At 37.4% G+C, this 26,647-nt stretch overlaps 5 protein-coding genes across 11 annotated transcripts; all 5 read right to left on the bottom strand.

The window, feature by feature from the left end:
- Positions 1 to 52: 52 nt before the first annotated feature.
- Positions 53 to 7,010, bottom strand: LOC127246342 (uncharacterized). Of its 3 annotated transcripts, XM_051267641.1 has the most exons (15): positions 6,688 to 7,010; positions 6,492 to 6,571; positions 5,738 to 5,872; positions 5,507 to 5,640; positions 4,905 to 4,943; positions 4,635 to 4,727; positions 4,405 to 4,521; positions 4,148 to 4,243; positions 3,363 to 3,476; positions 2,797 to 2,850; positions 1,770 to 1,817; positions 1,321 to 1,471; positions 770 to 935; positions 593 to 662; positions 53 to 469 (listed from the first exon to the last, which is right to left on the bottom strand). In XM_051267641.1, exons 3-15 carry the CDS (start codon positions 5,817 to 5,819, stop codon positions 212 to 214), a joined length of 1,422 nt encoding a protein of 473 aa, XP_051123598.1. In that variant the 5' UTR covers positions 5,820 to 5,872; positions 6,492 to 6,571; positions 6,688 to 7,010; the 3' UTR covers positions 53 to 211. The 3 variants fall into 3 exon arrangements, with proteins under 3 accessions (XP_051123598.1, XP_051123600.1, XP_051123597.1); XM_051267643.1 differs by lacking the exon at positions 6,492 to 6,571 and having other exon boundaries at positions 5,507 to 5,589; XM_051267640.1 differs by lacking the exon at positions 6,492 to 6,571 and having other exon boundaries at positions 6,688 to 7,009.
- Positions 7,011 to 7,877: 867 nt separating this feature from the next.
- LOC127246340 (zinc finger protein GAI-ASSOCIATED FACTOR 1-like) lies at positions 7,878 to 10,759 on the bottom strand. The gene is made up of 4 exons (XM_051267637.1): positions 10,018 to 10,759; positions 9,546 to 9,942; positions 9,303 to 9,475; positions 7,878 to 8,965 (listed from the first exon to the last, which is right to left on the bottom strand). Exons 1-4 carry the CDS (start codon positions 10,154 to 10,156, stop codon positions 8,148 to 8,150), a joined length of 1,527 nt encoding a protein of 508 aa, XP_051123594.1. The 5' UTR covers positions 10,157 to 10,759; the 3' UTR covers positions 7,878 to 8,147.
- Positions 10,760 to 11,922: 1,163 nt separating this feature from the next.
- Positions 11,923 to 19,206, bottom strand: LOC127246339 (uncharacterized). Of its 4 annotated transcripts, none has more exons than XM_051267634.1 (16): positions 19,093 to 19,206; positions 17,842 to 18,053; positions 17,476 to 17,612; positions 17,287 to 17,397; positions 17,100 to 17,201; positions 16,831 to 16,939; positions 16,524 to 16,724; positions 15,963 to 16,131; positions 15,622 to 15,703; positions 15,445 to 15,535; positions 14,991 to 15,087; positions 14,067 to 14,160; positions 13,719 to 13,791; positions 12,962 to 13,135; positions 12,749 to 12,871; positions 11,923 to 12,296 (listed from the first exon to the last, which is right to left on the bottom strand). In XM_051267634.1, the coding sequence occupies exons 2-16, from the start codon at positions 18,031 to 18,033 to the stop codon at positions 12,123 to 12,125; spliced, it is 1,929 nt and encodes a 642-aa protein (XP_051123591.1). In that variant the 5' UTR covers positions 18,034 to 18,053; positions 19,093 to 19,206; the 3' UTR covers positions 11,923 to 12,122. The 4 variants fall into 4 exon arrangements, with proteins under 4 accessions (XP_051123591.1, XP_051123589.1, XP_051123592.1 ...); XM_051267632.1 differs by lacking the exon at positions 19,093 to 19,206 and adding an exon at positions 18,514 to 18,849; XM_051267635.1 differs by lacking the exon at positions 19,093 to 19,206 and having other exon boundaries at positions 17,476 to 17,599; positions 17,842 to 17,980.
- Positions 19,207 to 19,287: 81 nt separating this feature from the next.
- On the bottom strand, positions 19,288 to 23,167 carry LOC127246338 (uncharacterized). 2 transcript variants are annotated; one of them, XM_051267631.1, is made up of 11 exons: positions 22,449 to 23,167; positions 22,288 to 22,342; positions 22,102 to 22,201; positions 21,782 to 22,010; positions 21,533 to 21,580; positions 21,309 to 21,448; positions 20,563 to 21,118; positions 20,300 to 20,414; positions 20,177 to 20,226; positions 19,694 to 19,837; positions 19,288 to 19,523 (listed from the first exon to the last, which is right to left on the bottom strand). In XM_051267631.1, the coding sequence occupies exons 1-11, from the start codon at positions 22,998 to 23,000 to the stop codon at positions 19,293 to 19,295; spliced, it is 2,220 nt and encodes a 739-aa protein (XP_051123588.1). In that variant the 5' UTR covers positions 23,001 to 23,167; the 3' UTR covers positions 19,288 to 19,292. The 2 variants fall into 2 exon arrangements, with proteins under 2 accessions (XP_051123588.1, XP_051123587.1); XM_051267630.1 differs by having other exon boundaries at positions 21,533 to 21,586; positions 22,449 to 23,166.
- A 1,219-nt stretch (positions 23,168 to 24,386) lies between these two features.
- Positions 24,387 to 26,225, bottom strand: LOC127246337 (outer envelope pore protein 24A, chloroplastic-like). The gene is made up of 3 exons (XM_051267629.1): positions 25,944 to 26,225; positions 25,299 to 25,658; positions 24,387 to 24,675 (listed from the first exon to the last, which is right to left on the bottom strand). Exons 1-3 carry the CDS (start codon positions 26,139 to 26,141, stop codon positions 24,595 to 24,597), a joined length of 639 nt encoding a protein of 212 aa, XP_051123586.1. The 5' UTR covers positions 26,142 to 26,225; the 3' UTR covers positions 24,387 to 24,594.
- Positions 26,226 to 26,647: the final 422 nt, after the last annotated feature.

The raw sequence follows: 26,647 nt of genomic DNA, 5'->3' as shown, positions 1-26,647 counted from the left end.
ATGCTGACAGTAAGGATTACAGTTTGACTCAAGCCTCAAGAACATGGAAAAAGGTCAAAAAGAGATGTAGATTCATCATGTATAACTATAATTTATATCTTGCTATCAAAGCCAAGGCAGAAATGGTATAATTGTGCAACATTTGAACCAATGAAATAATGTAGATCATAGCCTAAGAAAATTTGTGCGCAGAATCTTTTCATGAGTCTGTCTATACATTATGGCCATTGGAATTAAGCAATTTCTCTTCCTCCCTGGGAACATCCATCATCGATAGCTGGATATCGGATTTTGCGTTCATTTTGATCCATTCTTTCTCTACTCGAAAGAAAACCCACTGGAAGCGACGCAGGATTTCCAGCGCGGTGATGGTGAATACGGTGAGGTAATTGTGGCGAAGATGAGCTGAAAGCTTGTATGTCCATGTGCATCGTAGAATAAGATTGCTTCCAATAACCCAAATATATACCTGTCGGATTTAACGTAACAGTTAACTGAACAATGTTGATCCTGGAGACACTAACTTTTGAGGAAAGAATCAGAATATGCAAGAGAATGTATGACAAGAGCAGAAGAGAAAATCCGACTTTACCCATTTTCGCCCATACAGCAAGTTTGATATTATATGCGGTTTGGTGAACTTGAAAATTCGAGTGAAGCCACTGCAATTAAAGAAAAGGTGGAAAGTTTGAAAAATTAAGTACTGTGTTGGGTCATTCAACTTCACTGAAATATCAGAAACAAGTGGCTGGATGTTTGGAAATGTAACCTCAAGTCCCAATCACGCGTAAGATCCCAGTAGAAAGAGTACATGGAGTTCACTACACTGGAAAAGAGCCACAATGGGCGGTATACTTTAACCCAATTGTCAGGAAAAACGTGATACTTGAGGGCTGATAGAAAAATAACTGGCACTGCTGTCGAATACTTTAATGCTGAAACATTAAGAAGATGAAAGTTATTATACAGTGCAACAGTAATCAGATGAATGCTCTTGTTTGAAATATGTACTGCATGCAAGTAAAACAGAACACAGTAGTGATTATGATAAGAACAAGAAAAATAAACTGAAGTATGATAAGAAGTAAACGAATGCATGCCACTGGACTGTGAATTAACCATAATGTGATGTTCTTTCATTCTTAATCATTTATGATTTCATTCAAAGTCATTTAATGCAAGCTTCTTACCTCTAGCTTCACATTAATCATGGTTAAGCACACAAAAAATGCCTGAAGTGATATAGTAAAGTGATAGAAACCTGTTTTCTTCACAAATTTAAATACCCTAGAAAATAACTTCAAATAATTTACTGCTTACCATTAAAAAGTGATGTCTTTTCTTTTGTATCCTTGTATTGCCTAAGGCATTGGAAAAGGCGAAAAAAATATGGCAGGACTAAAACTATAGGTATTGCAACAGCATGACTTCCACAAATAGAATCTGCCTCAAACCATGCAATGGTGGCAACCTGCACATTGTGGATTGTGGCAGAAAGAGAAGGGCAATTTTAAAGCAATATCTTCGCAAACACAGTATGTTTAGAAAACATTACAACTAGAACCTTTCCCATCTCCAAGAAAAATGTAAATCCACAGGGAAAAAAATAGGTAAAACCGTTGAAGTATAAAGATCCAATCGAGTGTCATCAGAAACTCCACAACCAAAATAATAATTTTTTCAAAATTCGAGTCCCAAAGTGAAGTAAAACAAGAAAAAATCCTATTAATTGTAGCTTTGATCAAATATAAAAACTATGCAAATATAACCTGGCGATGGACCATTCGACAAACTGAACGCTCCAAATCTGAGAAAACCTGTATGGGAGGACAAAAATTGAACACATATGCTCAGTGATAACCAAAAAAACATATAAGTGCAAACCAAAAAAAAAAAAAAAAGAATGAAGGAAAAAAATTAACAAAACCAAAAATTTCCAATAGCTCATGTAGCCAACAGATAGCAGTAAGGTTGCTGATTTAGGCTGCTTAAAACAATAATCACTCAATAGTCTATTATATCATATATATTATCCCATAGTAAAATTGCTGCCTCAGAATCATAAACCTAATACTTTGAACTTGCTTCTGCTTGAAATTTTAAGTGCGCAATATTATTTCGGTCAGGACATCTAATCTTAGAAAGTACCAAACTTCAAAGATTCATTTTCATGGTTTTGATGAAGGCCTGAACCCTGAAGAACACCTTTCATCAAGCTTAGACATTCACAAAGTGGTCAATGTGAGAGTCCTCAGAAAACTGCTCATATTTGCAATTTAATAATTTGTTCACCAGAATAATTCTACTAGACAACAGACAAGTAAAAACCATGGCTGTGTATGTTATGAAGCCATAGCAGATGACACAAGGCTGCCAGACTTGACCATGCCATGGCTGGTGGCAGGCCTGCTGGCTGGGGTGAAGATGCCAATCCAGGCTTTACATTCACAGTAACAGTTGGGCCTACCATGATACCATCTATGTTATTTCTGTTATTGAATTGGTCCTGGCAAAGTATTAAGGATGCCTAGACATATTTTTCAGTTTCCATTCATCTGAGTTTCTTGATATTGAGTTTCCATTGTTCAGCTCTTCGAAAATTTTGTTTGGACTTTGGCTTATTACTAACATTACAAATGGATTTAGGTTATCGTGTAAAAACAAGTGGTAGGTCCAGCTGTCAAAATATAATTATTGCAAACATACAATAGTAGGATTACTAAACTTATAATAATCAACTGCAGTTTACCAGTATGAATAGCCAAGAAAAAATATACAAGGGAGCAGAGCATGTACCTTTGACATAGACGTAAATATATCAGCCAAAAAGAAATCAGCAAATGATATGGCCTGCATTTGGAAGAAATACATATGAGAATAATAGCATTATTATAAAATAAAATTATGACTGATTTATCTTCATATTCAGTGGAAGAGATGCAAAAATAACAGATGCATCTAAGTAGGCATCAATAAAAAATGAGATAAAGCTGTCAAAATTAGACAGCAAAAAAATGTATTCATAAGATATAAAGATATAGAGAATAATGTAGAAGCAAGGCCGTACAAGACATGACTAAAGAGGGCTGATGCAATGTGTTATAAAGTGGGCTGGGCAATACAAAAGAGGATGACTGGCAAATTTCTTACTTCCTTTACCAATTAAAACGCACAATCTTCTTCTAACTATTATTATAGTTTAATATTTTCCCTATAGTTCTGAAAATATATAAAAGATTTTTAAACTTGATTGCGTTACGAGGAAATCTCATGTGCAAAATTCTAGGGTACATAAGCAGGGCGAGGGACATACAGATGAAAAACAAAACACTGCACACCTCAACATGACTATAATTACTTGCCTGTAATGGTAACACTATTCGCCAGACAGTCCTCAACAAAAAGTAACGTGTTGACAGATAGAAGATATCAAAAGGAAATATGAGGGTCATTGCAACAGCAGCGTACAAAAGAACCTGCAGTTCCAAATTAATGTTTACAAAGGCATCATGAAACAAGACAAGATGGTGCAGAGCTTAAAACAACAAAGAGACCATAAATTAATCAGGTATTCATGCAAGTCCAGAAACAAAGATGCGTATCCTATGCTAGTATCAGTGTCCATGAAAAACCTCATTCCAAGATATGCACAATTCAAATAGCCCGCTATTGTAGCTTTGCCATCACATTTATTATTTACTAAAATAAAAGAAAAATGATTTTTCAGCAATAATTAAGCGATGGAACTCAATATGGTATTTCAAATATAGTAAGAAAACTAAAATATCATCCATATCCGAAGTTAGAGGTTTCCTGTACAGAGAAAATATGTAGCAGTTTACAAAATAAATTTGTTCATGAAGTTGAAGTGAGAAATAACAGGCATTACCAGAGAAAGTATAACTGCAGCTTCAACACAAATCAATATAGAAGTTCACCACAGATGATATGAGGTATGTAAACATAAGTCTCTCAGACAATTTAATCAAATAAAGCATAATGACGTCTTTCATGCTAATAAAAAGCTAGGAACATTGTGTGCTATCTATCAAAACAAATACAGCATAATATGATTCCTTCTAAAATCTGAAGAGTGAAATCATTTATTGCTTAAAGCATCAAGTCTGAGTGGAAGTATCTATTACACTGGTTGAGATGCAGCCAACATTACTTCCCCATGAGAATAAAGATAAAGATAGGCCGTCATGCTCGTTGGGACAATGATGGTCATCCAGGTGGCACACTGAAACAACAAATGGTTTTAAAGTAAAACATATCAAACATCATAAAAATACACCCATATCCAAACATTTACAACAATGTAAAAATAGCAAGGGAAAGAAGTTTCCAAGGGGGACCTAAGGCTAAACTCTCAAGATATGAATTGTTAAATATTACCCATACCTTCCATATGTCCCAGTGAGTGAGATGGCTCTGATCTAGGTCAAAAATCTTAGCATAACCAATATTAGACTGAGCGAAAACCCATAAATTTATTCCCCAAAGCCAAACCGCCATGGTCTGTAATAACAGCAAAATACTTGTAAAAACTGGAGCTTAAATAGTTGCTAGCGTAATTTTCAATACTTTGCATCCAGAATATACAACAAACTCAGTAACAGTATTTCACTCACCACAAGAAGCAGTGGATTATAATACAAGAAAGCCTCGTATAAGAATAAATCTCGCAGGTCTACACTCATTCTCATGACTGAATCCCACCCAATCTGTGAATCAGATACAAAACAAGGTATTTTCTCAATAGGAAGACATTCTTGGGTTATAAGATTCCACATACCCAAAAACCAAGGCAACAAGAATTGCATAAAACATTAGTTAGCTGGATAGAGAAATGTTAAATTGATGTACCAGGGAGTGGATAGCATAAAAAACCCAGAACTGACCTTGCAACAACTGAATCCCCAGAAGAAAAATAGCAATACCTATACATCAAATTCATTAAAAATGACAAGCTAGCCAACATATGTAACAACCAGAGATTGCATGTATTAAATAATGTATCTTGTATCATTCATCAAAGCTTTAAACTATCACACTATACCCCTACAAAATCAAAGATTCAAAGTACAGCAACTCATCGAATTTGAATCAGCAGAGATCAGATTGTAATGTAGAATGGTATTGAGTGTATCAATGAAAATTACCAATCCCATAGTTAAAAAGTTAGAAAAGATTTTAGACTTGTTTGCTATATTCAGGCACTAGCCATTGTAATTAGTTATTAGTCAACAATCCTATCTCTTTGTCCACTAAATTCTAATACTCCATGTTTTGGAATAAAGCTTAAAATAAACCAACACTTCTCAAATCACGATAAGAACTGCTAGTTTTTTTATTGTTATCAAAGTGAACAAATGTTTGGCCAATCCACCTAAATACTGCTAAATATTTTCATATGCAAAACAGGATAAACATAATTAAAAGCATACTATGAACTGAATAATAGGAGGGATAATTGCACTTTTAAATAAATTCCTAGCAATACCTTAAATCTCCATAACAGAACAGGAGATGGCATAATTGCTGCACTGCCTAATTGTGCGGCCCCGCCCTTCATTTCATCGGACTCTATAGAAGATAAAAGATCTTCTTCAGAACTATTTCCAAGCTCAGAACCACCTTGCAGATGATGGTATAATCATCACAAATGTGTCATGTATCCAATGCACAAACAGGAATAAATGTAAAAGGTTTTTGAAGCTAAACATTCTCTTACCAATATCAAATACAACAGGTCGGCTTCCAGACTTGCGTAAATGAGGACTACTGTTCAGGTTAGACCCAAGCCCTCCAAACATAGATAGAGGTGATAAGAGATACAGTCTTTAAAATATGTATCCCAACACCACAACTGCAGGTAAAAAAAAAAGTGCACATTGATGAGCCTTTGAAATAGATGGATCACATAGATATTTAATATAATCTCTCTACGCACGTCAAGATCACAATTCAATCCTATGCACATAGATATTTTCTCACCATTGCCTCCTGAATATTCTATACGGGTTACAGAATTCAGAAGAAAGGCAACTTGTTAAGCAGTGATAACTTCAAATTCAAGTCCAATTGCTTTGTTAATGCAAAAATGAGAGCTGCAAATAGTGTCTACTAAATCTCGAATCTCTAGCATAAACAAAGTTGCCTTAGATCAAAACAAGAATCCGCCAAAAGTAACAATGACTCCAAAGAAAAAGGAGACAATTTGATAAGTGACACACAGTAACTTGTTATTTCAAGGAAACTGATGCTGCTGTGTTGAATCTAAACTGGTTTGAAGCATTCCCTAGATTTCTTACACAAGCACTTGACTTAATTTCCAATATTTCCTCCTTGACAAACTACGCCCGCTTGAATGGCATATACATAAAGCAGCTTTCTAGCAGCGACATGCTTCTGAGAATGCTCATTCTAAACTGCTCTAATCTATCCGAATAATCAACACTAGAAGCAACGCTAAGCAATCCTCTTACAACTCTAGTTTAAGCACATAAATAGAATGCCAATTGTCTATTCTTCACCCGCACAATAGAATCGCTCCAACTTTTCGCATCTGGGTCTCAAGATCCGCGCATCAAAGATCCACAAAACAAAACAAAAAAAAAAAAAAAATCGACAGGGTTTAACGAGAAAAACATTCAAAATCCAGACAAAATTGAATAACGGTACCGGATTAGAGATATCCGCCACTGGGAAATGAATCACATTCCTGTCACAACAGCATTAATACGCAATCCAAGGCCTCGAATTGTTGTGTTGTATCCGGCAACAGAGACGGGTGTTTTGAGAAGAGGAGTTCAGATCCGAGTTGTTTGCGCGTAGCTTTGTTGTACGTCTGGAAACGAATATGATGTCCGATTGAAGGAAAGGAGGAAAATTTAATTGAATTCGTTCGTTCGTTGGAGTGAATTCAAAGGAAAAATCAGTGGATCACTAATCTCGCTCCCTCTGTCTTGATTTCTTGATAATATATTTATTTTCTTTTTCTTTTTCTTTTACAAATGCGCAAGATATTGTCAATACCGCGCTCTAAAATTTCCTTTTTTAACCCCAAATTATGATTTAGAGTTTAAAATAAATAAATTGATTTATTATTAGGCTCCGTTAGAACAAAACTTTTAGGATTTAAAAATTATAAAATAAATATATTTAATATGATATTTATAAAAAAATAAATAGCACCATAAGTTCCAAAATGACAATTAAGGTGCGTTACGCTGCTGGTTTATATGTAAATTTTGTTTATTTATTTATTTTGTGTTTTGTGTTGTTTCGAATTTAATTTCTCAAAATTTCAGGCAGGCATTGGTTCATTTGTTGGCTGGGCTTCATGGAATAGCCCGCCAGGCTGATAGTAAATAAATTGGACCTGGTGGAGAGACTAATAAATAAGCCCAAATATGTGCTTTGGATGTAAGTTGGGTTGGGGTTGAATTGAAATAAACGTTCTCTACTTTTTTTTTTTTTTTCTTTTTTGTCCAAACAATGACGAATAAAACCCTAAACTCTTACCATAAGTAGTATAATATTTGTATTGTCATCCTAGAAGCACAGAATGATAATAAGAAAATTTAAATTCAAGGTAGAATCAATCAGACACAAATGATAATAGAGAGAGAGTAGTAATAATGATGAGAGTAGGAGAGGACAGAAAGGGGACATTGTTGTATAAGTAGATCTGAATTGAGAATTGAAAAAGAGCATTTATTGGAGCAATTATTTGCCAATTTAATAAATTTATTGAAGAGGAGATTTTCATTTGACCATTCTCTCACTCCATCTCTTTATCTACCATCTATCTATCTATCTATCTAATCATATATTCATATTCCCTCTTAAAACTTCATGACCAAAGAGAATAATAATAATAATAATAATCTTATTTCCATTGCCTCCTTAATCACATGATTATTATGACTAACACATCTACATGTGTTCTATCTAAATAAACATTACTTTAAGGAAGGAAGACAGAGAGAATAAAATACAACAGTTGAGCTTTTACAAATAACTCTTGTAATTGGAAACAAAGAAAATATAAAAAGTACCAGAACCAGCAGCCGGCGGCGACGACGTCGTTCTGTATACCAGCAAAAAGCTTTATGGTCTCTCTCTCTCTCTATAACTGTCTATAGCATAGAGGAGGGCGGCGGCTTCCGATCTGAGGATTCGTCCCACGTCGTCTCTCCGCCGGGAAATGAGGTCATCGTCGCCGTCGTCGTCGTCGGGATATTTAATCCGCCGCCGATTGAGTTCAGGAAGGCCGAGAAACCACCCGCGCCGGCCACTTCCCCATGATCACCCATGCCCAGACCTAGGAAATCAACGGTCGCCGGCGTGCCGCCGAGCAGCGTCGATTTCGTCATCATCACTCCGTTCAACACCGACACGCCTGCGGCGGCGGCGGCGGCGGCGGACGGCTGACCTAACCCTATTCCGAAGCTGCTTTCAAGCTTCATGCCGTGGCTGGATCCGGAGGTCGAAGCCGCCGCCGCCGTAGTCGAAGCAATGCGGTGTTGATCGAATTGATGAGACGACGGCGCGGCGAGTCCGAGGCCGCGGAGAAATGACGAATTGGAGGAGGTAGCGCCCATTTGAGCGGCTTTCTGAAGCAGTGCGGTGGCGGACAATGCCGCCGACGGGGGGCTCTGGAGGAAGGCCGGCGGTGACGTGGCGACCGGGAACAAAGACGACGTCGCGCTGTACAACGAGGAAGACAACGACAGCGCCATATGATCAACCGGCGGCGCCGTCGCGCAGAGTAGGCCGGAGAATGACGACGGTGGCGGAGATGATTGGAGGGGTACTTCTGATGCAGCTGACGGTGGATTGAATATATTAGGAAGAGCTCTGCCGGTGGAAGAGGTGGCTGTGAGAGTGGACACGCCGCCGCCGGAGTTCACTAGAGACGGTGGCTGTAGACTACAGTTCTGATTTTCCGGCAATTCTGCAGAAAATAGAAATCAGAAAAAGCAAAAAGCCAAAAAAAAAAAAAAATGAAATTCTGAATCCCAATGCGCAACAATTTCAAAAGAAAGACACTTTCGAGTAAAAGGCCATGAAATCATGCAAACTTTCAAATTCGACATCGATGTTTGAGCTTTCATTAACAACCCTTGTATGTATGTATGCATTCAATTCTTGCATCATTGTTTCCCAAAAATTAATTCTTGAAAAAAGAAATGTCTGTCTCTGCCAGTTCCATTTTGAAGCTAAATGACAACATTAATATCCACACTCACATTTAAAAGAAAACACAGTCAAACAAACAAGAAAAGAAATACCGCAGCTTTGGATGGAGATGACCGGAGAAAGCACACCAGTAGACGGAGTAAGCGGCGGAGTTGCAGCTGCGGCCGCCGCCGCCGTCTCCGTCGACGTCGCTGCAGGCTGAGACCGCGCGCTTTCCTCCGCCAACGCATCACAAAAGGCTCTATGCGTAATAAAACTATCCCTCCTGTATATATATATATATACACAGATTCAGTAGCCATTAATGGAGCTTGGATTCTTCTTTAAAAATTCACCTGGAAAACAAAGTGCCACAATCGCAGCGGTACTCCCGAGTGCCGCAGGTTTTCATGTGCGCTTTCCAGTCGGAGGGGACGGCGTACTTCTTGGAGCACCGCTCGCACTTGTACTTCTTCTCGCCGTGCTTCCGGCTGAAGTGCTTCTTGATTCCGGTGAGGTCGCCGAGGGCTCTGGAAGGGTCGTGGTGGACGCAGGAGGGTTCGGGGCACACATAAACGCGCTTCCTCACTTCCTTCCCCGTCCTCTGCCGGAGCTTCCATGGCAGGTTGTGGCCACGCCGGTGGAGCTGCAGATTCTGGTCGCGCTGAAACCCTTTGTTGCAGATCTCGCAGACGAATCGATTCGTCGCCAGTAAGGTTTTCGGCGATAAGGCGATAACTTCCGCATCCGGATCTGCCAAATACCATTGCCTAATTAATAAACCTAATTACCATCAAAATTAGCAAACCCTAATTCCTAAATATTTACCAGGCATGCCGGGAAGATTCCGCTTCTTCTTAACTGGCCGGACGGCGTCGGCTGTTTGATCATCGGATTTCGTTTGATTGTCAGATGCGAGAAGATCAGCTTCTCCAGGAGCTGGAGAGGAATTCCCGACTTTCACCATGGTATCGAGCTAGCTAAAAATCAATAATCTTCCATACTCATATCCGGAAGATTGTAATTCAATCCTTCAACAGCTAAACCTATTTCTCGATCAAGCTCAACTGAGAATATCTGGAGATGGACGTCGATTTCGAGCTAGGGCGAACTAAGCAGAAACCTCAACTCGGCGTCGACTCAGTTTCAACTCTGCTGCCTGCCAAACCTGTAAGCTTCGATACGCGACGATTGCGCTTTGATTTGCTCGAATGAGTCTCTGTGCTGCTGATTCTTCTGTCAGTCAGTACGAACTTGCGTAAAACAACAGGATTGGATTACGATAACTGCGAGAGTGAAGATGAGAAGAGATTAAACAAAGAACTGTGCTGTTTTTTCAAGTTTTTAGTTTTGGGGAGCGGCGGGAGATGAGATGAGACGACAACAATGGAGTAAGCAATTTCAGCTGCGACGAAGCCACGAGGGAGGGTTAATCTTCTTCATCGTGAAGAAACCACTGGCTAAAATCGGACCGTCCACGTGGAGCCATCTGCGATCCTGGGACACTTGTCGGAGGAACTCAGTCTGCTACTCCGCCACTGTTTTGTCGTTTTCCGCCAAGTTTGAATATTATTTATTTCGTGAATAAATATATATTTACGAAATTTAAAAATGTTTGGCAAAAATTATTAAATTAAAAGAAAAGGGTGCGTTTTCTATAAACTGAAATGTTACAAAATTGAAATGAAAAAAACACAAACAAGCACACATTCTGAATCTGTCTTTGTTTATTTAATTATGGATTTAGGGACAGATTCATGTGAGAGTGTTTACGAAACGAATTGCGTCGCGGGGGCGAAATACCAAGAATGCCCTCGTGGCTGAAACGATAAGGACAAGAGATGCAGTGCAGTTACACGTAATGTGACTGTCGGGTGCAGATGGGTCAAATAGTCAAACATCTCATTAATTTATTATTGCTCAGGACAAATAACAAAAAACAATTTCCCAATAACGTTCCTCCCAATTATGCCAATGCCAAACATCTCTTACAATTCAGTATAGTTACTGTAGGAAAATACAACAATTCAAATATCAATCAATAAAATACCCTACAACTTGGACAAATAATAAATCATAGTAAAAGAAAGAACACAGAATCCAGTCCACTTGGAGGGAACTCATGCAACAAACTTTATATTGTATTTGGAGTAGTTCCCTGAATTAAGTCAATTTTTTAAACAAGTTAGGGCGACCTTAATAATTAGTTAATCCTAAACCAAGCCTGATCTCGTGCATACACACATGCTGAAGAACCCAATAAAATAAAACAAATCTGCAATCCTCTCTCTCTCTCTCTCTCTCTCTCTCTCTCTCTCTCTCTCTCTCTCTATACTTGGGAAGAAAAGGGATGTCATGTCTAGTTGCAAAGCATACACAGCTGTAATAAATAAGACATAATAATGAGGCAAAGACTCTGAATCAATCATCACCAGTTTGATTATCTTTTGGGGCTGCTAACTTTTGCATCATTTTTCTTGCCCTTTTTCTGATTCCCACTATGGCTGCAGCTGCAGCATTGAATCTGTAGAGCAAATATTTTTCTCATCATTACCTATTTCCAAGTCTTTTATCACAAAAAAAAAAGAGGGCATGGGGCTGGACAGATGCCTCTGCCTCTGCCTACCTTTTGTGGACTTTATAATCGTGCTTTTGTGAAATATGGTCGCTGCCTCCACTAACTCATCTGGTAATCATTTTTGCTGATCTTAGGTTCACCAGAGGTCAATTGAATGAAATCTCAGATTCAATCTATTTTCCATTGGCCACAAAGTGCAAAGAGTAAAGAGTTTTTACCTATTAGATACATATCATTAAAGAGGTGGTTTCTGAAGTCTGGAACATATCGTGACATAGACAAACCATACATAGACATAGAGACCATATTGCTAAGGGACATATAAAGTTTCTACATAAGAGTAGTGAGGTGCAGATTAGATGTTACTCTGGGCCTGGCATTTTCTGAAAACTTCACCCCGCATGACGTCGATGGGCATGTGATCGTGGGTATACCGCTCGGGACCTGAGTACATGCCGGTGTTCTCCAACAGGTGAAGCGCTTCTTCTCGGCTGAATTTTGAAGAGTAGAGTTTGAGATACTCAATGTCCTGGATAGAAAAACCATCGATCAGCATCACCGACACACGGCAATAGCACAAGGAAAATCAAGAAACTAGCATCAACAACAGCCATCCAAGATGTGACTTGTAAGTAATTGAGGTGTGAGGCTGTGGGGACGTATGAGTTCAAACTGTAATTTATCAATTCATCGAAAGTACACAGTGCCGTAGTGTGTTCATACTCAAGGCTGCATTGCTACATGCTCCTAATTAGAGTACTGATGGTTTTTTAAATATATATATGTCCACAAAGTCCTTAACATATCATATCAAAGAGGAACCTTGTGATCCACAAGCCTCCCAATTTTATTTTAATCAATTTTGAAGTTTTGATGAACTCTTAAGAAGAGCAATACAATGCACAAAAATTACAAAGTGTTAGTTCTTAGCAACAACTACAAATAAAACATGACCATGGATAACCGAAACAGTTAAAATACCTGTAAACCACTTAGAAGCCGCTCTAATCGTAAAGAAGCAACAGGTTCCTGAGAAGATGAGAAGACTTGACCAGGGTAATATAAGACTCCATCACCAGGAGGGAGACCACGCCTAAACCTAATCTGGAATAGAATATACCTCAATGTCAAAGATAGATAAGAAGACCAATCATAATATACCCGTTGTAATGTTCAATGAGTGTATCAAATAACCTCTGCGCTAGGAACTGTTGCCTTCTCATAGCAGTTGGCTCCCCAGTATAGAAAGCCTGTTCCCCCCTCTTTCCATACACGCCACATTACGGCACGGTGTTGTGTGCCTCGCATCCCCAAGTGCCAATTAGGATGAGGATCCGATGGTCCCATGCATACATAAGTCCACCACTCCTACAACGAGAAAATTGGAAAACAATTTCAGATCACCAGCTTTATAGGAACTCAGATTGACCATCACAAAGTCAAGCGACTCCAGATGATACATGGCATAGCACTAATAGATGACTGTTAAATACAGTATCATCTCTATTTGAACCAGGTTTAAGATTGCAACTCCCACTATACCCACTTACAAGCATGTCATGAAACAACTTAATCCTTTCCACTGAGATCTAGAAGTTGGAACCTGCTGGCAGGTATATAATGCCACCATATGATATCTTGATGTATCATGTCCAGTCAAGATCAATTTCATCAACAATTTTATTACTATAATTTTTTATTTTTTTCACTTCTTTGTTTCCTATTAGCAAGGCAGGGCTAATATTTGTAAATTTCAAGACACCATTTGATGCAAATAATAAGACCACAAGTCAATGGACATTTTGAGATCCCCGCAGAATGTTTCTCTCCACGGAAGATGTGAGAAAATTTGGAAATCACAAAGGAAGGTTTTGTTGGTGTTCATCCATTTGGACAAGATAGAAATTCCAAGCAAAAATTTCCCAAATAAAAGGAGATTGAAAAACATTACCTCACCACTTTCGGCCCTTATTTCTTCAATGATATCCCGTGCCAACTCTTCACGGTTTCCAATGACCCATTCGCTGCAATGAAATCAACAAATTATATCACCTAATTATAACTCTATGAAGAAACCACAGATATTCTTATTAGCTCTATGGACTAGGATCATATAATTCAGCAATTTTAGTAACAAAAGTGTATTTATCTCTATAAGAAAAATAAAGACCATAAATATAATACTTGGATGAAGACAATATAGTGCATGCATAGAAAAAATGGTTTTGAGCTTCAGATAAATTATCAGCTTCAGGAGCAGCCATACATATGAAAGTATAGAACATTAAATGATCAATACCTTGTGCAATATATCTGATTATGTGGTCGAAGAAACTCAGGAACTTTTAGGAAAGACTCAAAATTGTTAGAAGCCAGTGGTGCATCATTTGGACCTGCATTAAGGTAGACGCCCATCGGGATAATTATTTGTTTGATATAGTAGCTCTAGAATAGAGATTTTTCAGGCAGGATAATTAGCAGAAATAAAATGTTTATACTGACCAGGTACTTGAGCAACTAGAGCTAAGTTGGCTAGCATAATATATCAACCTTTGATGCCTCACCCCATCACCACCGAATTCCTTAACTGAGTACTCTAAATGTATCACAGTAGAAAACTCTGACATGTGCAGAATAAATAAAAAAAGAACTAAATATGCATTCTTAGGGAGATATGAACATCTCAATTGGCACAGAAAACATATTCTTTTGTGGGCTCATTTGAAAAGATAGCTCAATGAACCCTAGCACCAAATATTCACCACATAAAGAAAGGGTAAAAATTGTAAATCAGGTGAGCTTAACAGAATCAAATAAAATATCAACACTATTTTATCCCCACAAACAACTAATCAACCATATCAAAGTAATGTAGGACAGGCTACTGTTTAATAAGATGCGTTACAAGATCTTCAGAAAAGGCAAATCAATCACTGATCTCTTTTGATTGAAATAATTTACTGTAAATATCTTGTGTTTCCAATATCTCAGCAACTCAGCAAGAATGTAATTCTAGGCCAAATATGAATTGCAGGGTTGTGCTTGGTTGGTTTTAGAACTGAAGTTGAGTTAGTATGAAGCATATATATATATATATATTATCAATTTCAAAGAGAAGATTTCTTTTAAAAAAATAAAAAGTAGACTACTTTTAATCCATACCTCAAAGTGCAGGAAATTGTAGATAGCATTTTTACGAGTAAGGAGAGATATAAATGCTCACCACAATAATAAGTTGTCATAATACGAGCATCAGGAGCATAAGCATGAATTTCACTTGCCATGTCACGAATAGCTTCATAATGTTCGAGGTTTAGTGGCTGGCATAACAAACATATCAAAAAAGTGTCAGATGTCCTCATAAAGATTCGTATGATTCAAGAAACATGGATGAGAATCTAAGCTTTCACTTACGCAAAATCATTTGATGGAATTAGCAAAGAAACACAAGTTCATGAAAAGATATCTTTAGTAACAAACTGAAAACGGAAACTAGAGTGTTTTCTGGTACATGTTGCTTTTGCATTTTATACGTTGTTTCATTTATCATGCCCAGTAGAGAAATCGCTTAAATTTGAGATCACCCATCAGATATCAGCAGCCAATTAATCAAAAGAAAGTACCGTCATTTTCCTTATATTCTATCAAAGCACATCAGATCTATATCTAGTACTAACCTCATCCCACAAATAGAAGTACGCTTTTTTCCAATGATCCTTTCTTCTTAATATCTGAACCTCCTTTCTTAGAAAATCCTCTGTTGAATCACTGGTAGAGATATTAAGAGTGAATCAAAAGCAATCAGATAATATGTTCCCAGGAAAAAGTGAATAAAGAGGTAGCTAAACATGTACCCTGTGCCGACTGGACCATATGGTACAGCATATGCTGCAAGTCTGGGATTGGAAAAATATTCATCTGACTTTGGATGATTAGCTGCATCAAGGTTGATTGGAATTACAGTTATCCATAAGTAAAAATATACATACATACATTGTCAAATGCTGGATCTGGTGTTGGATAATTTTATTTTGTTTTCATCATAATACAGAATACCTGATTTCAGAATAATACAAATCTGAACAGTTAATAAAAAAAAGTTCAAATAGTACACGTATTACAAGTCAAAGAGATCCACAAACTATAGATCACTTGTTTCTTATTAATAAAAATGATCTCACTGACAGTATATTACCTGGCCATGGGCAAGTGTAGGTTAGAACACGCATATTTTCACGCCATCTGCAAAAATATGGACTGATTTTATACTGAAGCAACCACTTGAAATGCTCATCAAGTGCCTCATACCATTTGCTAGTTCCATGTTCAACACCAAATCGGTCTTCAATCACTGTATCGGATATCTATCTTTTATAAGGAAATTCAAACTGGCATGCCATTTCACCTTACACTTATAATTAGTATAAGCACTCACTGATAGGAGTTAAATTAAAAGATAACAGCCAAATATGTTAGCCGGAATATAGGTTACTTGCATCATATCTACAGATGCCCAAAGTCATAGGTGAATCATTTTATGTCATGTTCGTGTATCTTAACAATTGACCAAAATTGTTTGAAGCTAATCCCTCTAATATATACTGCTATTTAAAAGAATGAGAAACCAAACAAAAGCAGATGAACAGTAGCAAGAAATCTGTGCCAAACTCAATGAGTTAATTAACAACAAACTGAACCACAACCCAAAGGTAGGATGAGCTAACTTTGGCTGGCATGTAACATAATTCCAGGATACACCGATGACAGCTGGAAGAGAAGGTGTAGCCGGAAGAATGAAATCCCATACAGTTAAATTGAGCTTCACCCGAATTGAAAGATTTGAAATGGCATCCTCGTCCATAGCATGAACTGATCCATTATCCAAATGGAGATCTGCAAATGACGGGGATAAAAGCATTCTTCTCAAAGATGAAGATGCAGATTTCACTCTTTCAACCTACATAAGAAGATAAATTAGAGGACTTTTAGGGGTATCTGAACTAAATTTAAGGCTCAATGGAAAGAGTGTAAGGAAATTCAGTCAGAATGAACATAGAGCCCACCACTTCATCCAAAGGTTTTCCATCAATAGGATCAATAGTGTCAAGACAACTCCTTAATTCTTTGTATAGTTCATTCCGCTCAGCTTTACCCACACATTGTGCTACAGACCTGTGACAAGTGATAACTCGTGAAAAAAAGAAGATAAAAACATACTAATCTAACTAAACTAATAATGTGAAAATCAGAAGGTACACTGGACAACAATAATATTAAACTCCACTGCTAGACACCTAATATTTAACTGAAGTTAAGAAGACGAGAAAATCACCCTGTGTCAGCTTTGGTAGCCATTATAGTGACTTCTCCTTCATACTGACCAGGCGGCTGTGTGTTAGGGACATCAACTGAAACCCATATTGCTGTTGTCTCTCTGCAATAAAGATATAATAATGTGTTAACTGGGCAACCTTGAATCAATCAAGAAGTTTTTATTTTCAGATGACACAAGTACATACCCAGGAAAAAGTGCAACTGTAGAGAGTGGTACTTCTAGCGGCACAAGAGCATCTGGAACACCCAGAATAGGCACTACTTGCCTTACCTTCACTGATTCACCAACCATCAATCTGCATGCATCCAGACATGTTCAGCATCATCTATTCTTTTATCACACATAAAACATAATTGAAATGGTAAATGACAACCTATCACCAGAAGTGGAGCACAGATCACTACAATGAACCTGCACTGTCCCAGCAATACTAGATCCAGCCCAAGAAACTGCTGGGCGCATGGCTATCTGGACGCTTTCCCTCTCATTTCTCGCAGCTAAAAGAGAAATCTTCAAGAAAATAGCAGTAAGAAGTTGCACCAAATATTGTAGGAAAAGTTGGAAGAAGTCATGAATGAATAGTAAGTAAATAATAGCAGTGTCGCTTCATGAACTGAGCAGTAGGAATAGAACTATAGAAGTGACACATAAAACTAATAATAAGATTTAGTTAGAGGAATATGAATAACATAATGAAATACATGTGCAGCACTGGAAAAATTGCTCGTATAAAACTCACAGGCTCTAGTTTGTGAGGCATGTCCTGAGGTCCAACATTGGCAGTGTTGGGCATGCACCAAACATGTACTAATTCTGATGAATGAACTTTCTGGGGATCAATCGAACCCCTGAGCAAAGATGGATCCCTAATCCCAGTGTCACTCCATCCATATGCCGTCCCGCCTCCTGCAACACCCTCAATTGGCGGCATCACCGCCTCCTGCTGGTTCCCTGCACAGATTACAACACAAACCTCTAATGTTCAGTTTGACCACATCACCTACTTAAAAAAATAAAAAATAAAAAAATTCCTACGATATAGAACCAGTATAAAGTTGGTTATGTCTAAACATCATAGTCTGAACTAACCTACAGCCTAATAATCGTTATACCCAACAATCTACAGTAAACTTCTCAAACCCTCAATGAACATGATAATACATCCATCTTCATTTTCATTCCTTTTCCACCTCAATAGGATTTTGCGTTTTTCATATGGCATCAATAAATGATCGGTATATATATTGCTTTGGGATCCTTTTTAAGTAAATGCCGTCGATTCGCGACAACTAGGAAAAAAACGCTATAAACTCGAAAATTGGTTTGAACATACAGCAGAAAAAACAATCAAATTCCCACTAACTAACAAATACACAGATTAAAACAGAAAATCGTTCGGAATGACACTAACCAGAGTTCTCCATTGGTACAATTCCACAAGCAGCAGCAACAAGAACTTAAAACACACAATTTACGCCCAATTGCCAAGTTAGGCAGGTTACAGATAACCGACACAGAAAGAAAGAAGCAAGTGCGAGAGATGGAACTTAAAGAAACACAAAAAATTCGAGCGAAAGGGAACGTGTCACGGACGCGGTGAGAAGAGTCCGCCGCCGTGGCATCAGCTGGATGAGCGTGAGAGATCACTACAGACACTCCAGCAACTGCTACCTCCACTCCTCCCAATTTTCTATTACTTGCATCGAAATGCTCAGTGATCTTCCCTCGCACGTAATGACCCAGCCTCACACGTGTACGCTCTACCTCAATTGGCTACAGAAATTTAACATTTGTACACTTGAATATAATAAACTAAAGTCGCATTTAATCATTGCCCATTGTTATCGTCGACGTAGCACGTTTTTAGTATTAAAAATAAATAAAAAATAAAAAATACTCCTAGTTTTATATTTTATAATAAAATATTATTTAAATTCTAGTGATGCAAGGAAACGATAACTCGTGCATAAACGGACGTAAAGAAAAAGACCTGAATTGGAATTAATACAGGGTTCAATCAACTTGACTTCATCATCTATGTCTTCATAAGTATGTTGGGTAGGGATAAATACAGTAGCAGTGGTGCAGTTGAGCCAGGGGGATCTCACAACAATGGCTTTAGAAGAGTGTAGAGCTTGGTATGCAACAATTTGAGTTTGTTCCAGCACTAGGCAAGTTTGCAGGGTAGTTTTAGCCTCTTCCCTCGATCTTCATCGGCCTTTTCGAAGCTCTAAAGGTGAAGATGCTCTTCGTCAGGTCTATTGTGGTGTCTTGATTGTAGGCTTGGGGTTGCGGCGCTGGCCGCTTCAGTATCTCAAACAATGAAGTACCGGCAGCAGAGTTTGTGGCTTGACTGCTGAATCTCGGCTGAGAATTGGTGCTGCTGTATTTAGCCCTGGTTTGTCGATTTTCTTGAGATACCTGCATGTTTTGTTTACAAAACAAATTATGGTAATGGTGGAAGTTCAAAAGAGAATGATGGCAAGTAAACAATCTAGTCTAATGGCCATTGCCAATGTTTTTAAATACTTTGTAAACTTAAAAGTATTGCGACTGTATAACTAGTAGAATTCGATGGCGGAAGGACTTACAGTATCAGAAGAATCCTCGGACAGTGAAAAGGAACTCCTGCTATTGCTGTCATCCCTCCCAAAAATAAAATGTCGACCTGTTCCCGACCCTTGCCTATGGGATGATGGAGCCTGTTGATTTGACATTCTTCCAAGGAAAGAAGACTGCAATTCAAATTAGATGCTGTGAATTTTCATGTGCTTAGCCTCCAAGAGGAACATTTATATTGACCAGCATGCAGTCACTGGTAATGTCTAAGAAAATTTACTATGTCGACAAACCAGGCAGTGCAAAGGAAACTGCTTGATTGCATAGTCGGAAAATTCACATGAGCAGTTAAATGGGGAGTGGCAACATATTTGAACTAAAGAATAAGTTTATTCCTCGACATGAAGTAGGAATGCCCAATGGGAGAGCAGCTAACAATTGCACTTACAAGTGTATAACTAGAAAAAATAGATCCAAATCAAAGCATTGATTCCATCTGTTGTTGTAATAGTTACCTTTGAAGAGCTGTTGCTACTTCCCCCTTTAAGAACTGAGTCAAAGAATGCTGCAACATACGATTGAGCAATGAGTAACTGCATATAGGACATTTTATAATGTAGGCTTATAAGGGGTCTTACATAACGGTTTTGGTTTTTTCTTTTGGTCTGAGGCGATGTTCATCTTCTTAATAAGACCGAACACTTCCCTTGAGCTTTCATCATCAGCTGGTGTAGTTAATTGAGGCCGTTCTTCCTGTTTAGATCAATGAACCGCAACTAATCAGCCAATTATAATAAGGTCGACCTTTATCCTAAGCAGAATTCTTAGGATATTTGGGATGCATAAGCTAGAATGCGAACTGCCATTCACCAGATTAATCATTATACATCAAAATACTCACATTTCTGATGATGTGCTGGCCATACTTCCTTTGTTTGTCATGATCATCGTCAGAATAATAACCATCTTCCTTTTCAGAAAGAAGGTTTAAAATTATCTGCTTGGCTTTCTTAATATTCATTCTCTCAGGATTCTGAGGTAAGGAGTCTTCTCTTGCTTCATTATCAGATTCGTCGTTCTCATTCTCCTCATCACTTTCAGATTCCTTCTCTTTCAGTAGTGCATCTCGGAGTCCAGAATCGCAGCCCAATCTCTGCATAATTTTATCAGTTCCAGCAGCATCTTGTTGCTCAAGCCACTTCTGATGGAGTTCATTGCGCCTTTCATTATCGCTGGGTTTTTCTTCGTACCCAGTTGCTATCATATCATTAAGTTCCTCAAAATCTTCAATATCTTCATCTTCCCCGTTTTCTTGTAAGCAATTTAGATCATTATCACTGTCATCTTCCTCCTCAGCTTCATCATCAACAAAGTCTTTCACAGGATCACCTCTAGGGGAAGAGCCACTGGGATGGGGCTCCACATTTTCCTTATCATTATCTTCTTCATCTGAAGAGCTGGAAATTTCTATGGAGATCAATTTCACAAAGTAAAGGGCAATAACTGATATTAATATTGCAATGAATGGGTTGACCAAGAGAAGATAAAAATACCAAAGCTCGCCATGGTAGAGAATCATTGACAACAAACAAATGGTCTAACAAACCCAAAATTGTCAAATGCATAAAAGTCCCAAAATCCGCTTACCTATCATCCATAGGAACAGAATCAAACTTTAAGTTAATAGGAAGTAAAGATGGAGCAGAATCTTCTTCCAAAGCATCATTTGCTTGTTCCATATCCGGTCCGGAGGTAGCGGTGTTTGGTTCAGTGTCATCAAAAAGATCCTGTAGGTAAGCAATGAAATTTTTTTAGACAAAAATACCGAAAGTAATCTCTAAGATATTAAAACAAAATGCCTTAAAGGAAACCTCAGTATCATCCGCTGGTGCTCGAAATGCAGATATAGGCTCTTCCTTCTGCAACTGAAGCAAATTAGGAGAATAAAAATTTGATCAAACTGAGAGGTAAAGCATTTTTCACGGAAGTCAGATCGCTCCTAACATCCCTTCATTCTTATTCATAACAGCATTTTCTAATTTGGATGGTCGAAAAGAGCAACCACAGAACAATTCATAGAACAGCAATTGCAAAGGAATTATGAAAAGGAATACACAAACCTCTTGGTCTTGATCATTTTCAGAATTTGTCTGTTTTGCAGAGTCTTTGCATTCGCCTTCAGAAGCAGTTATCTCTCTGTCCGCGAACATACCAACTATCCCTTTTTGCACTAATGCTGCAAGCTTATTGTCATTCTTCCCTTCACCAGATTCATCAATTTCCATCAAATTATCAATTGATTTGTTGCTTTCCTCAGCCAGATAACTCCTCTCATCCACGGCCATAGCTCTGCCATTAACAATAAATATTATATAAGTTCACAGAACATGATCAAAACAAACATAAACACAAAACTAAAAGCAGACATCATTATACCCACTTTTTCGATACTTCTATCTTCCGCTTTCGAATTTTCTCTAGAACTGAAGATATAGGCTTGTGCACCACCGGTGTAGGTTTAAACGATGCATCTCTAGTTTCTAACAAGACAAAGATTGGCAAAGCAGTCGCTCAGAAACATGAATAAATTACGCATATCAGACAGACTAAAATGACAGGCACAGACCTCGTAGAAGTCTCTGGGATTCAGCATGAAGTTCCTCCAGGTAAGCCTTTCTTTCCTATAAGAATGCCAGAACAACACATCAGAATGTAAGCAGTATCTAAGGCATAACCACATCAAAAACAAGAAACCTTGAGACAAAAACTACAGTAACTATGGCGTACTTTCTCCTCTCTCCGTTTATTAGGTCGCCGCGCATTCTTCTCTGGATAATCGCTTGTATCACTCTTCAATCTGTTTTTCTTGATCTTTTTCGTGTCCTTTTTCTCCTCAAATAGATCTATCTCAGCATCCATATCAATATTGCTCTTTTTTGATTCAAAACCCTCACTATTTTCGTCTCCGTATTCTCCGCCCACCTCACCGCTATCAAACTCCAAAACTCTCTTTGTTTTCTTAACCTCCTCGACGGATTTAGGTACCACGTTATCTTCTTTCTCATCGTCGATGCCTTCAGACAGTGATTCTTGAGATAAATTTACCTCTTCGGTCGACTTTAAGTCGTTTAACTCTGGAAATTCAGAATCATTCTCTAAGGCTTCCAATCTCGCAAAATCTACATGAGGAAACAAAAGAGGATCATCGTCTGGCACGGGCAACGATTCCTTCGAGGGTTTTGAGTCGGCTTTCTTCAAGCGCTTGAGTGTCCGGTGCTGGGCCTGCGGCGAGGCTTCTACCGAAGGTGCAAATGACCCGTAATCGTCGTCGCTGTCCATTATCCGCGGATCGCTCGATTACCGACTCCGTCGAGGAAATTACAGCGCGATCTGAGATGAATCTGAGAGGAGACAGAGTGGGTGAAGCTTGTCGAAATCAAGACTAGGGTTTTAGGCGGCAAAGGGTTCAAATGTTCGAGGAAGTAGCGGTAAAGATAACCGCCAAAATCATTTCAGGGATTTTATTATTTTTCACCCTCAAATATTTCCGTAATTTTCAAATTTGCCCCAAAGATTGGATTGGGTTTCAGTCTGGTCCTCGAGGGTCTTTTGATAAAGTGCTCTTGTTACAAGCAATTAGTGTGTTCCTTTGTAAAATTTTAACAATTCTACTATTCATCCAATTTTTTTTTCCAAAAAACATCAAATCAAACACTTATTTTTTATTTTTTATATTATACTAAAAATTAATTTTACATTCAAAACATCACGTCAACACCCATTTATATCACATTATACAACTGTTCAAATTCAAAATTTTTACTATTCAAATCCCAACTCAAAATCCAAACCCAACAAAACACACCCGTGAATGACAAGCATTTTTTTTCATTGTAGATAAATTAAATAATTTTGTTTGTATTAACTAGATTCAAAATTTTAATATATATTTTTCTAAAATTTATAATTAAAATTGAAATAGGAATAAAATACAAATATAAAAATATAATATTTAATTCAATATTTGTAAATATTAAATATGCTTTTAAAAATATATATAATATAATTAAAATTACATAAGTATATTAAAAATACCTTTTTTAATCTTATCCATCCTACTAAAAAAATGTAAATGTTTGTTTGTTTTATGTTTTTGTTTGAAGATAATTTTGTTTTTTTTACATAAAATATAGAAAATTGTGTATATAATATACAAATAAAGACGAATAAATATATAAAATAGTATTTTTTAATAAAATAAATAGATATATAATTGAATAATTCTTTATTTTATAATTTTTTTGAGACAATTTATTATCTTATTTTTACAGAATTTATAAGAATAAAAGATTAATCAATCGATTATTTATTTATTTTATTATAACAAAATTATTTAAGATATTTTACTTCTTCTATTGCATAAACTTGCATAATTTAATTCTCTATTTACAACTAAATATTATTTTTTGTAGTGTGCAAACTTTAATACAAGAAAATATTATATAATTTATCCTATAAAATATTTGAAATATTGTTATAATTAATGTTTTAAGAGATCAAATAGAATAATAATTCAAAAACTATTTCAAATAAAAACAAAATATTACCTAAGATTCGAAACAATCTAAATATCAAATCTTATATAACAAACTATTTCATGAATACCAATTCGACTACTAGTATTTGCTTATATTCACATGCAACCCAAATTCTTTGGCATAGGTATGGAAACAAAACCTTGGAACTTGTCATACCATTTCCAAATGGGAAACAAAGATTTATTAATGGTGTACGATCCAATACTTCAAGAAACTGTTCACCAGCTCTCAGTAGCATCAGAAAACTGAAGTAAATTGAACTGTAAACAAGAATTATGGCAGCCCTTGCCTTACATGATCCTTCAATTTTAGCAGATGAATCCAAGTAAAGGAGATTACATTTCGAAGTCCCAGCTACTCTCCGCGCATAGTTTTGGAACCTTTCGCTCTTCTGCCAAATTGACAGATGCTGTAATCTGCATTTAATCAAATAAAACAGTATGATATTAGACCGTGACGATCAAACCAAGTAGGATGCAAATGCAGGGTCTCAAACTTTAAGGAATTGATCATGTGGGTATCAATTGGATGCTATTTGAACACAAAACAAAGGGGCAAAAGAGAAAAATGAAACAAAAAGTTAAAGATTGATACCAGAATCAATAGGTGCATTGGAATACAAGGCAATGATAGACAAGATTGTGATGAGAAATGGATCATTGTCAATACTGCAAATTTAAGAACAGACATACTGAATCTTTGTTCTAATTTGTGGTAAGCTTCTCTCTTAAACATCAAAAACCATTAAATAGAATCACACCTTGATGTTTGAACTCATTTTCTTTATAAACAGTGGAACATCGCTTTTTCTGCAAACTAATAAAAATCATCCCCTTTTTCTCATGGTAGGTTCAAGTGAATCTCTTGTAATCAAAAGTTGGAGTGGCATTGTACTACTAAAAAACATATCAAAATCATGTTCCAATACCTAGAAGATAAAACACAGCTCAACACAATAGATGCGCCACTTCAATTTAAGATCATACTGCACAGTACACAAGAAATAAAAAAGGCAAATCAAAAGCATAGTTGTATTTACCTTAAATGATCCATTCAGCTTCGAGTTTCGTGACCACTCAAGCCCTAAATTCTTGCTTGACGTCTGATATGTAGCCTTCAATACATCGTCCCCATAGACCTTGCGTGAAATAGCAAAGTCCCAAGCATTCTTCCCAAAGTCATAGCAGGGCTCCAATGCTGTCAGACCTTCATGCAAATAAGTGTATTTCAGCTTTGTATTCTTAGTGCCAAGCACATGATTTGCAGAAACCTTATTCCCCGAATCAATCACCAGATTCCCATCCAACATCGTGCGCCCGTCCCCTTTGTTGTGAATATAAGTCAATTTCAACGGTTTCTGTGCTACCGTAACCGTGTTCATAAACTGAAACTTAAAATCCTGAAGATAGACAACAATCAACAACCGAATTGAGCGCCAATCCACACGAATTCAAAATCAAAATGCACCAATCGTTAAGGCAAACAGCAATCTACAAAATTCAACTATAATCCAGACTAAAGGCAGCATAAAATATCCGGAATGGTAGCGTGACATTACAAATCTACTCACCGAGCTATTTCCATTAATCGAGAGTCCTATCCAATAAGCGAGACAACAAACACTTATCTGACTGGTAAACCCTAAGCAATATACATAGATTGAGCTTAATCTACTAAATCTTACTTTACTGGGAACGTTGTAGTCGACAGTGAAGAATCCCGGCTTCTCGACAGCAACGACCAATCCGTTCAAGCTAGGTCCGTTCGCGAAGGTAGCATCTGTCATGGAGGCGCGAACCTTGAAGTCTCCGGCGTTTACACTTACGGTGGCAACTGCGGTGGCCTTCTCCGGCTCATACCTAGCTCTCAACGACGCCTTCATCGTCTCTGAGAATTCGATGGGGTTGGTGGGGAGGAAATGCCGAAATGGACGGCTGCCTGTTCCTCCAGTCTACTGTAGTCTAGTTTATTCAGACTATGACTATGACCATCTAAAATTTATACCAATTCACTACCGGTCAAAGAAGCCAGCTGGATCCATTGGGTTGAGCACAAATATGTGCAGGCCCAGGCCCAGTCCCAGGACCAGGCCCAGCTATATAGTGAAGATAAGTTTAAGGGTGTATTTCTTTGCTTTAATTAAGTTTCAATATTTATTATTTAAATTTTGTTTTTTTTCGAAAATAATAAAAATGTGTGTTTTCCGTCAAAAGAAATTTCAATACTCTATTAGAATAATGTTATAAAAAGTACATATATAGATATTAAAAAATAAATAATCTTAAAGAAGTTTTAATTAATATTTTTTTTTTTTTATAACTTACGAATCGCAACCTGCGAACTAGCTCTTTGTCTTACTAGACGAATCATATGTGTCAAGTGATATGC

The sequence above is a fragment of the Andrographis paniculata genome, unplaced genomic scaffold (genome assembly GCF_009805555.1).
Source record: "Andrographis paniculata isolate CXL003 unplaced genomic scaffold, ASM980555v1 Contig30END, whole genome shotgun sequence".
NCBI lineage: Eukaryota > Viridiplantae > Streptophyta > Magnoliopsida > Lamiales > Acanthaceae > Andrographis > Andrographis paniculata.
Note: the sequence above shows the minus strand (reverse complement) of the source record. Positions and strands in the feature narration are given on the sequence as shown.